The 11,665-nt window shown below is 55.9% G+C and overlaps 1 protein-coding gene and 1 long non-coding RNA gene across 2 annotated transcripts; one reads left to right on the forward strand and one right to left on the reverse strand.

Moving 5' to 3' along the window:
* Nucleotides 1–441: 441 nt before the first annotated feature.
* Nucleotides 442–3,832, reverse strand: LOC132657308 (uncharacterized). Its single transcript, XR_009595293.1, has 2 exons — nt 3,695–3,832; nt 442–2,374 (listed from the first exon to the last, which is right to left on the reverse strand). It is a non-coding gene; the product is annotated as an uncharacterized LOC132657308 (long non-coding RNA).
* A 1,893-nt stretch (nt 3,833–5,725) lies between these two features.
* On the forward strand, nt 5,726–10,746 carry ZIC2 (Zic family member 2). The gene is made up of 3 exons (XM_027973755.3): nt 5,726–7,136; nt 8,967–9,130; nt 9,334–10,746. Exons 1-3 carry the CDS (start codon nt 6,065–6,067, stop codon nt 9,673–9,675), a joined length of 1,578 nt encoding a protein of 525 aa, XP_027829556.1. The 5' UTR covers nt 5,726–6,064; the 3' UTR covers nt 9,676–10,746.
* The last annotated feature ends 919 nt before the right edge of the window (nt 10,747–11,665 follow it).

The raw sequence follows: 11,665 nt of genomic DNA on the forward strand, positions 1-11,665 counted from the left end.
AGCCATCACTACAACCTTGGGGTTTGTTTATTCATTTGTTTTGGATACTCAAGAACTGGACTCATCCCATTTACGCCTGGCCTTAGTACTTAAAAGCCTTAAAAAATTCTGCCTCTCTTCACTTCCCCACTTCGAAAAAAATCAGTAAGATTGACCTGTCATCAAATATTATCATTTGGTTATCATTTGTTATCCTCAGGGGTGAGCGTTGTTGAATGGCCTTTGACCCACATTTAACCATTAAGATTGGTAAGTTCTTTCAAAATCCCTAGTTGTCATCTTTTTAAAAATATGTTTACAAGGTCTAACCAGTAAGCAGAAACCTCCTTACCTGTTCACAGTTCCTATAACCACCCAGTACTTCTTTATGTTGGCTCCAAGATGTATTTCTCCTCCCCCTCACACTTTACTCTTTAGAATGTTTTTGGATGAGGAATAAAGGAGAAGCAGAAGTTCTTTTATTTCTAATCTCAAATTTTGTGAGTAGTTTCCCCTCACTCCATACCCCTTCCAATATCTATACTTCAATATTTGAAGAAGCTGTTGAGATAAATCAAATAGTGACACGTTGACGGATTTACTTGTGTAAGCAATATGGTTGACATATGGCATTGTTATTTATGAATGACAGCATAAATTGTATTACAAAGTCTATTGCAATAACACTGCAGTTTATTGGAAAGCTGCTCGCCTGTCACCGGTATTCAGCCTCTCTGGCTGTAGTTTGCCTGGGAGCCCAAAGGATAACTGCCCTCAAAATAATCAAACACATTGATGTAAGTCACTGCCTTCTGTTTTGGGCGGTTGGTTTTGTTTTTGTTTTACAGCAGTAGAAACTCTCCCATCAGGAAAGGAGACAAAGTAAAGATAGTTAGTCCTCTCATTTTGCAAAAGCACAACCACTGTCACCCAGAAATGTTGGATTCCTTTTTTTTTTTTTCTTTTCTGAGTCCCTAATGACAAATAGACAAACATTTGCATCTCTATCACTAAACTACTGGTGAACATATATTTTATAGAGAGACTTTTTATAAGCCTGGTTACAGAACAGTAAATTTTAACTGTAGAAAAAAGTTCTTTGAGCAGGCTAGTGAGGGCCTTATGCCCTGATACTCTCCGCTTCCACTAAATCTCCCCCTTCTTAAAAATGGTATTTAAAAGTTACAACATTGGCTGAGATTTTCACAATTTCCCCTTCTTTTACATTACACTTCTCTAAACCTCGGACAAAGCTCTTTTATTCTAGGTGGTTTTACAGGGGAGGGGGGTCCCCTACCACACATGTGGTCCTTCATGGGTCAGGGATCACCCAGCCCAGGAGTGACTGAGAGGCTGAATCAAAGGTGACCTGCAACTTAATATCCTGTTGATGATCTTGTTGAATTTATGAGTGTCTGTGATACAGAGGACAGTGCTGAAATCCTGTGAAATTCCGCCCCCCCTGCCCTTTTTTGGGCCCGGTATATATGGACAGTCGATTCCACATTTTTTCTCCCATCTCTTCCTCCATTTCCATCTTTTCCCTTAAGAGGAAAATTAGAAGGTTGAGTCGTGTGTTCACCCAGTGTTTCTGCTTTCCAGTATAAAGATCCCTTTTGTCTGCTTGTTTGCTTTTGGCTTCTCCTGGCCAACAAGATATACCTGAGCATGTGAGTACCCTGTGTGTGCCTCACATTGTTTGTAGGCATATGTACACAAAATACTCAGCATACTACAAGAGAAGCCAGTCACTCGTTTACAGAGGCCCACAAACCGCAATGAGGTGTTCAGTGAATGAGTGCCCGGGTGTTTGATGGGATTTACTGGTGTTCTTGTGTTTTTTCTTTTTGAAGACAATCCGAATTCTCTACTACACTGCCATTCTCTCCACTTGTGGGGGAAAGGGTCACCAGCCCTGGGATCATCCATATACAGAGAAGCCTGGAGTCTCGCTGGCCTAGCCCTGCGCTGGCCCCAGGACATCTGAAAAGCCCAATTTTGGAAAACTTACAAAGAGAGCAAACGTTTGCCCGATGGAGATGGCTGGGGGTCCCCAGGTTCTGACACCAACAAGGCGGGCCCTTCTAGAAACCTGTTGAAAAACTGAATTTCACTCGCAGGGCGCGGAAGTCGGCTGGCTTTTTTTCCTTCGGCCAAGGACCTCAAATGTACTTTTGAGGCAATGACTCTGAAAGCTTTGCAGGTTTTTTATTTTTTCTTTCTCTCTCTCTGTCCCTTGCTTTCTTGATCTCTCCGTCTTCCCCCTCTCCTTCCCTTAAAAAAAAAAAAAAAAAACAGTCTTGAAGCGAAGAGGTTTTGCGGTTTGTGGAGAAATAAAGCACTTCTAAGAGGAGACGGCGACGTGACTTTGAACTTGGCTCAGCTCCTGCGTGTCCTGCAGAGAGAAAGAGAGAGAGAGAGAGAGAGAGAGAGAGAGAGAGAGAGAGAGGGAGAGAGAGAGAGAGAGGTGAACTGGAGCCGAGAACGAAGAGCCAAGAGCGCCCAGGCCGCGGGGTCCCCTGCGGGGATCAGCCGTCCGTCCCACCACCCGGCCGCGCGGCCCCGGGATCCTGGGCCCGCGAGCGCCCAGCGGCTTCGGCCCGCAACGGGCGCTGCGAAGGGGCAATCCAAGCGAAAGGAGAGAACGGGGCGGGGAGGAGGGGACAGAGGAGGGCGGCGGGGGCGAGTCCGTGGGAAGGAAGGAAAACTTGGAGAAGTCTGATGGTTTGGAAGAAGGAAGAAGAGTGAGGTTTGCGGACGTGCAGGATTGTTATTCTCACGACCATTATTTCTAAGAAAATATTTTCTTTGGGAAATACTTTCGGGGTAAGCTTTGCCAATTCTTCTCCCCCCTCCCACCCCCCCATACAAATTGATGAATACAAGAAACAAGTGTGACAGGCTGTGCATTGGGCAGATTCACTGTATCAGGGCAGCCTTTCTGCCTGGCGTATTTCTGTCTCTGTCTCTGTCTCCCTGGTCCCTTTTTGCCTCGAGGGGCAGTTTGGCATTTGCCTTCCCCTCCCCCCCGACAGAGGGAGAGGTGTGCCCAGAGGAGGAACATTTCCTTCTTTCAGAAAAGTCGTGAAGTCCTAGCTACCGAGCAAAATCCCGGGCTTTCAGACAAGATGCCCGGGCCTTCCTTCTCCTTGCCCCCAGCCCCGGGGCAGGGACAGGGAAGGCGGGCAGCGGGAGGGCACCGGGCCCCTTGTGCTCAGGGCTGCGGTCAGCTCGGATCTTTAGGGACCCGCTGAAGCCGAGAGAGGCTGCGTTGTGCGAGCGCAAGGGCCCGGTTCTGCCCCTGATCGCCTGCTGGAGTTCTCTTCCCGCGTTTTCTTTTCCTGTGGCTTTAATTTCAACTTCAAATTTTGAAATGCGTGTTCATTATTTTCTTCCTTGAATTTTATTTTAACTCCCAGAGATTTTTTGTTTGTTTAAAGCAGTTCTCTCTGTTAGCTAGGCGAAGAAAGGCGCTGGCCTCGGGCCTTCCATTCGCACCTCCGCAGCCTCCGGGGCCCGTCGCTCCCTCTCCGGTTACCTCCAGAGCGCAAGCTTTCGGCCTCGGGAAGGGGAAACGTCCTCAGCGGGCAACCGGGGACTTGGGACCCAGAGAGCAGCCTCGGGCCCCGCTATCGCCTAGAGCGGAGGGCGGCGGGGGTGGGGGTTCTCGGTTCTGGAGAACTATTTATAAGTATCTTCTAGGTTTGAGACCTACCAGTCTGGAGATTTCTTTTCCCGAGACTCTGATGAGCCTGACCTTCGGCCGAACTACAGCCTGAGCCTGGCTTGGCCGGGCGCCTCCGGCGTCCCCACACCTCCCACCCTACAGTGGCAGAGGCCCGGGCTTCTGGGCACCCACCCCGAGGGTGACACTGTCTTTAAACCGCTTCCAAGCAATCCCCTCCCTCGCGGGGGCCGCTGCCCAGTGTTTACAGCGGTAATCAGAGCGGGACGCGAGCGGCGGGAGGAGTGGAGCGCGCCGAGAGCCGGGTGGGGGCCGCGGCCGGGGAGGGGGCGGCGTCTGGGTGAGTGTCCAGAAGGGTGGGAGGGAAGGGCACGTCTGTTTTTCTCAAGACACCCCCCCCCCCATCCTGCACCTGTGTGTTCACTACCCCAGGACAAGTCGACGAAAGTGTGTTATGGGGAGGTGGGCGCGGACCAGGAGCGTGCCAACACGTCCGGAGATCTGCTCCTGGGCGGCGCGCCCCCCGGCACCCTCCAGGTGGGGCACTGGGGCTGTAGCCTCCCGGTGCACAGAACCTCCCACCTCGCGGGCCCGGTCGCTAGCCGCGTTCTCGAGCAACCAGGGGTGCCCGCTTTCGTTCCCCGGAGAAACGGTGGCCTCTTCGGGAGGGCATGGGCGCAGGGTACCCAACCAAGGGCACTGTGACCCCACCCCACCCCCGCGGCTCAGGCCCTCGCTCGGCCGGCCAGCGGGCTCCGGGGAGCGCCTCAGCCTGCAGGCTGAGGAGCCGTCGCGCCCAGGCGCACGGGGGCGCGGAGCGGGAGGACAGCCGACCCGGCGGGCTGCCACCATGCGCGGCGGCTCGGGCGGCGGGGAGCTGCTGTTGCGCCCGAGCGGAGGGGGCGGGGGCGCTGGATTGACGGCGCGGCAGCGACCAATGGCGGCGCCGGGCGGGTGGGAGGGCGGGGCGGGAGCCGCCGCTAAAGGGGCGGTGTGAGCAGTAGGCCGGGCCGGGAGCGCGAGGGAGGGAGGCTGGGGCGGGAGACGAGGGGCGAGGGGGAGGGGAGAGGAAAAGGAGGAGACAAAAAAATAAAAAAATAAAAGGCTGCGGCTTTGGCTGCGCCGGGTGAAATAAACAGAGGCGGAGGCGGTGGCGATCGGAGCCCACCGCAGCCCAAAGCAGGGACACGCACTTCGCCCTCCACTTGGGCACTCGCTCTGAATTCCGCTCGGTCCTGGCGGGTGCGGCCGCCCCTCCGGGCCCCGGGTTCCTGAGCCGATAGGCGAGAAAGAGGGAGGGAGCGAGCGAGCTGGAGAACACTTTTTTTTTTTTTTTTTGGTATTGTTGTTATTGTTTTTGAGTCCAGCCTCCCCCTCCTCCCCTCCTTCGCCTTCTCCCCTCCCACAGCCCCCCTTCTCCCCCGCCTCCTCCTCCCGCACAACTTAAAGAAAGACGGAGCAGCGCGGCAGCCTCCTTCATCTGGGGGAATCCGGGGGCCGCTCGCAAGTTTACTACGCGAGGCGCAGCCAATGCCAAGCGCTGAGGACGCGGAGGGCTAAACACCGCGGCCGCCGAGCCAAACAATACCCGCCGCGCGCGGGGCGGCGCGGGCAGGGCCGCGGGGGAGGGAGCGGCCGAGCGAGCGCGCCGCGGAGAGGGCGCCCGGCCTCCGTCCGCCGCCCCCAGAACCCCCGCCGCGGCCAGGTGGAGCCGCGGGCCCCGCCGGGCTGGGCCGCCGAAGCGCCGAGGGCTCCGCGGTCCTCGCCTCGCCCGCCTGCCCGTGCCGCGCGCCGCCGGCGCGCTCCGCCACCTCGGCCCCGCCGCGGCGGTGATCGCAATCTGCAGGCGCCGCTTGGCGCTGCCGGGCCCCGGGACCGCGGGGCGGGCGGGCGAGCGAGCGAGTGCGTGCGCGCGCGAGTGCGCGCAGGGGTGGGGGCCGCGGCGCGGCGCTCGCCCCCCGCCGACCCCCCTCTCCGCTCGGTTCCCCACGCCTCCCTCCTGCTCCCTCCTCCCGCCCGCCCTCCCCTGCCCTGCCCGCCCGCCCCCGCCGCAGCTCCTTTAATACACTTTGGTTCTCCGCCTGGCTTTGGACTCTTCTCCACCACCTCCTCCTCCTCCTCCTCCCGCGCCTCCTCCTCCGCCGCCGCCGCCGCCGCCGCCTCCTCTTCCTCTCCGCGCCTTCGCTCCGCGCCCGGCCGCCCGAGGCACATCCAGGCGGCGGCGGAGGCGGCGGGCGCAGGAGCGCCGCTCGCGGGACTGAAGCCGCCGCCAGCACTGCCGCCGCCGCCTGTGCTCGGAGCCGGGCGGCCGCTGGACGCAGCCCCGCGAGCGGGGCGGGAGTGGGAGCCGAGGAAGCGCGGGGTTCGCCGGGGCCGGCGGGGCGGGCGGGCGCGCTGGCCATGCTCCTGGACGCGGGGCCGCAGTTCCCGGCCATCGGGGTGGGCAGCTTCGCGCGCCACCATCACCACTCGGCTGCGGCGGCGGCCGCCGCGGCCGCGGAGATGCAGGACCGCGAACTGAGCCTGGCGGCGGCGCAGAACGGCTTTGTGGACTCAGCGGCTGCTCACATGGGCGCCTTCAAGCTCAACCCGGGGGCGCACGAGTTGTCCCCTGGCCAGAGCTCGGCGTTCACGTCGCAGGGCCCCGGCGCCTACCCCGGGTCTGCCGCGGCCGCCGCGGCCGCCGCCGCGCTCGGGCCGCACGCCGCGCATGTCGGCTCCTACTCCGGGCCGCCCTTCAACTCCACCCGGGACTTCCTGTTTCGCAGCCGCGGCTTTGGCGACTCGGCGCCCGGCGGCGGACAGCACGGGCTGTTCGGGCCGGGGGCCGGCGGCCTGCACCACGCGCACTCGGACGCGCAGGGCCACCTCCTCTTCCCCGGCCTCCCGGAGCAGCACGGGCCGCACGGCTCGCAGAATGTGCTCAACGGGCAGATGCGCCTCGGGCTGCCCGGCGAGGTGTTCGGGCGCTCGGAGCAGTACCGCCAGGTGGCCAGCCCGCGGACCGACCCCTACTCGGCGGCGCAGCTCCACAACCAGTACGGCCCCATGAATATGAACATGGGGATGAACATGGCAGCGGCCGCGGCCCACCATCACCACCACCACCACCACCCTGGTGCCTTTTTCCGCTACATGCGGCAGCAGTGCATCAAGCAAGAGCTCATCTGCAAGTGGATCGACCCCGAGCAGCTGAGCAACCCGAAGAAGAGCTGCAACAAAACTTTCAGTACCATGCACGAGCTGGTGACCCACGTCTCGGTGGAGCACGTCGGCGGCCCGGAGCAGAGCAACCACGTCTGCTTCTGGGAGGAGTGTCCGCGCGAGGGCAAGCCTTTCAAGGCCAAATACAAACTGGTCAACCACATCCGCGTGCACACCGGCGAGAAGCCCTTCCCCTGCCCCTTCCCGGGCTGCGGCAAGGTCTTCGCGCGCTCTGAGAACCTCAAGATCCACAAAAGGACCCACACAGGTAACCGCGCGGGTCGGGTCGGGGTCGGGGCGCAGAAGGGAGAGAAGTCGTGGTTAGCTGGCTGGGAGAAACGCGCCGACCGCCAGCCCCTGCCCTGGAACGGGAGATGTTTTCGTATGTGCGAGAGAGAGCCAGCGGCTTGTTATTGTTGGCGAATGAAAGAATATTATTATTGGGCTGGTTTTTTTCCATGTGCGGAAATTGAGTTTTAAATGATCGAGGTGACATCAAATGCATGCTTTGGGTGATGCAACTACTTTGTTGGCTCAGCTTCGGTGAATAATTTCCGTCCTAAACAGAACGCAGAAAATAGAAGTACCCTCCAACTCGGTGCCCGGGAATCGAGCCTAGAGAGGATTTTGCCAGCTTGTCTGAATGTGCTTTTCTGCTCCGGGTGTGCGTCTGCGTTTTGAGTGGCTTGTGTGTTTTTCCACTTTTTTTTTTTTTTTTTTAAACTACGGGCCCAAACGTCCGTACCCGGACTGTTTCCCATTAAAAAATGAGTCTGGTGTGAGCCGAAGCTGTAAAGCGTTTCTCGTTTTTAAAGTGTTTTTTAAAGCCCATCTCGAGGTGGGTCGCGGAGCTTTACGGTGGGTTCGCAACAGTCTGTGAAATTCTCTTAAGAGGCACCAGAGGGTTTGCGATTCCAAACTTGGACCGACAGCCGGGTCAACGAGAGCCCGGGGCGGCGCGGCCCCGCGGGGCAATCGCGTGAGAAGAGAGCGCCGAGAAAGAACGCGCCTCTCGCCTCATAGATTATTCATCTATGACCAGGTCCCAACCAAAATCGTGCCAGACGATTTCCTAAAAGAAAGCCAAATGTTTTAGCAACTTCCCCCGTCAATATTTACTCCGAAGTGGGGGTGCGCCAGCGGCCTATTGTTCTCTTCCGGGAAGGGAGGCAGCCGAGGTGCGAGACAAGCTTTTAACAAGGTTTAAAATTTGAGAAATTTATTTGCATGAAACGCTCGCTTTCGAGTCCTGCGTCTGAGCGGATGTCTTTAAGAAACAATTTAGGTGCTAATGGAATTTAACGTTAAATGATCCCCTCTCCAAGTGGAACAATGTTGGAGTTCTCACACCTCTAAATGACTCCAAGCATTTGGAATTCTGGCAACAGAATGTGGGGACCGCCAGAAAATTCAAACAGGGAAATTCTGAAAGCCTTGGCTGATCCCCCACCCCCACGGCCTAGCCTGCGCTTCTCTGCAATCCCTCTCAAGTGCTGCCTTATCTCATATTTATCTCTTCCCCCAAGTTGTCTTCAAAACGCCGGGAGTGCGGCCGAGAATTACTGGTTAATTCAATTTGCAGAATTTTGGATGGGAAAAAAAGAATGCTGGCTCAGTCGCTATCCACAGTACGGTCCCCAAACAACACACAGCATCTCCAAATATAATTGCCTACTGGCCCCAGAGAGAAGCCGACAGCAGCCTGTGTGATTCTGATAATGCCCCAAATATTTTGTCATAATAACAGCTTCTCCATGGCGAGACCAACTTGTTAGAAGCCGCGAGTCCAAGAAGCCTTGTAAGAAAGGCAGTTAGGCAGGGCTGGGGGCGGTGGTGGGGGCTACCCCAACTTGATCAGAGATGTGAGGAAACGCGAGTCAGCCTGGAAGAAAAGTAAAATAGGAAATAAAAGCGCGGCGGTCAGGTGGGAAGGCGCAAAGAAACCCCAGGCCCCTGTCGCCCCTCTTTTCTCCTCCCGGAGGCCTGGTCACCTTCCAGGCCAAGGGGTGGGGTGGGAGGTAAGGGTTCCCCGGGGCGCGGGTGGTGGGGGGGGGTCTCCGGGCGCGCCAGCAGCCAGCGCGCGTGTTGGTGTCCACAGGGGAGAAGCCCTTCCAGTGTGAGTTCGAGGGCTGTGACCGGCGCTTCGCCAACAGCAGCGACAGGAAGAAGCACATGCACGTGCACACCTCGGATAAGCCCTATCTGTGCAAGATGTGTGACAAGTCGTACACACACCCCAGCTCTCTGCGGAAACACATGAAGGTACCGCCGGACTGGCGCGAGGAGGGCGAGGCGGCCGGGCTCACCGCCGGCCCCGGGGTGGTGGTGGGAAGGCGAGGGTCCCGGCCGGGCCCCCGGGGGCGTGGGCGGGGGGCCACTTCTGGTGGCGGGGGAGGCCCGGCCCCACAGCAGCTGCACTCACACCCAGTCCCCTTTGGTCTCCCCTCCCGGCTTTTGTCTTGCAGGTCCATGAGTCCTCGCCGCAGGGCTCCGAGTCGTCCCCGGCCGCCAGCTCCGGCTACGAGTCGTCCACGCCCCCGGGGCTGGTGTCGCCCAGCGCCGAGCCCCAGAGCAGTTCAACCCTCTCCCCGGCGGCGGCGGCTGCAGCGGCGGCGGCGGCGGCGGCGGCGGCCGTGTCCGCGGTGCACCGGAGCGGAGGCGCGGGCAGCGGCTCCGGTGGAGGCGGCGGGGGCGGCGGCGGCGGCGGCGGCGGGGCGGGCGGGGGCGGCGGCGGCTCCGGCGGGGGCAGCGGGACGGCCGGGGGCCACGGCGGCCTGTCCTCCAACTTCAATGAATGGTACGTGTGAGAGACCCGGGCGGGGCTGCCCTCTGTCCCTCTCCCGGTAACAGCGCCGAGAGCACCCCGGTGATGGTTGTTGTTAAAATTCCCAATCTGATTTTTATGATGATGAAAATGATTTTACCAGCAGAAGGATTTTTAAAAGTTTTTTTTTTTTTTTTTAATAATCTAGGCATGAAAAGCAACGATATCCCTTCCGGAATCTTTAAAGCTAAAAATAAAAAATAAAAAATAATTTAAAAAACCCACAAAAATATTGAACCAAACCTCGCCTTTGCCTCCCTCCACGCCCCTTCCCTCCCCACGCCTTGCCCAGTCTTCTGACAAACTGTACATAGCGGACTCCTTTCTTCTCCGAGGTGGTTTTACTGGCTTCTTGGTGTATAGAAGTTTGTCCATTTGTAATTCTGCGGGATTTTGTTCCTCCTGCCTCTCTTCCCTTCCCTTCCCCAAGTGATGGGCTTTTTTCTTTTTCTCTTTTTAGTTTCCCCGGTTTCTTTTTAAGTAATGTGGAAGAAAATGGTTTCTTTTGTATTGTGGTATTGAATATTGTGTTCCTTTTTATGAGGCAACTTGATTGTAAACTTCATGCAACTATAGACTGGAAAAAAAAAAAAAAGCCGTGCCAAAGTCTCCCTTCTGTTTCTTCAACACGCAGACCCACAGCACTCACATCCACATCACCGCCACCAACGCTTGTGAATGTATTTTTCTGTTAGCTGGGTTTACATGTGATGTTTTAGTGCTTTTGCAAGTTCAATTTGTTAGTTCCTGTATGAAAGATTGTGGGGAGGGGGGGGGAAGTAAACGTCGTGCCGTTAGCTTTTTCCGTAATAACACCCTTCCTTCTGTAAATACCCGTTACCATATTTATCCATTTGTAATTAAATTATGGTATTAACTTGCTACAGAGGAAACAATATTTATAAAGAATGTTTCTTAACTATAAATATGTACAATTGTGGGCATAAACTGTTTCAGATTTTTTATTTGAAGGTTTTAAGTGGTTTGATCATTTCTTGTGATATGTTTTGAGAGTAATGCATACAGAAATATAATAAAATGTGTTGAAACTGCATGAACATACTTTTTTTTTTTTTCCTAGCAAAGTTAACTCAAGGAAATGGGCAGGAGGCAGCGGAGGGCTGATAGGGGATTGGGTCAGCTGCCTCATTGAATGGGAGGCACCACCTCGAATTCAGGGGGGAAGGTGTATGCCCAGAAACTGGGCCAAACTGCCTCTCTGGCAGAAAATGTCAAAATTATTTTGTATGTCCTTTGTTTCTGTAGCTGAGAGTGAATTACATTTTTGGAAAGCCCCTGCAAGGACCGGCCAGAAGGAACCTTCCGAGCTTCTAATGGCTCCATTATCTGAGGCGGTTCCTTTCTTTCGGCTGTTTGGACTGGATTGAAGAGCACTAACCATTTCCTTATTCTTTGTTTTCTCTCTTCCCTGCCCCCTTTCCTCTCCCTCCCTCGAAAAGCGGAGGTACAGTTATTTTTAATTGCAGGTTTAAAACTGAGCTGAGTCCTTTGTTTTTGAACTTGGTTCAATGATGATAGTTTAAGGGCCCCTTTCTATTAAAAGTTTTTTTTTTCCTTCCTTGAAATTTTAAACAGCTTGCTCAAGGCATCCTGCTTATCTGCCCAGCTACTGCTCACCCATAAGTGCGATGTTCAAGGGAGGAAGGTGACAAATAGACTACACTTTGATTTAGGAAAACCATCAACCATCGGCCCCCAATAAAAGAGAACCTCTTCCAGAATTCCGTGAAATCAATAGAGTAAGCTGCAGAGACAAACAGCCAGGTGGAAGTGAGTGAGGCAACAGGACTGACCACCAGCTTTTCTCTAAGGTTTACAGCCTCACTCCCCTCCCCTGAAAGAGTTTCACAAGAGTTTTCAGACAAGATGCTCTAAGGGAGAAGGCAACAATAACATTCAGAGTCAAAGGGTAGGAGTGGGGTCATTTCTTTTTGAAATCCCTGAGGCTTCAG

This window comes from Ovis aries, chromosome 10 (genome assembly GCF_016772045.2).
Source record: "Ovis aries strain OAR_USU_Benz2616 breed Rambouillet chromosome 10, ARS-UI_Ramb_v3.0, whole genome shotgun sequence".
NCBI lineage: Eukaryota > Metazoa > Chordata > Mammalia > Artiodactyla > Bovidae > Ovis > Ovis aries.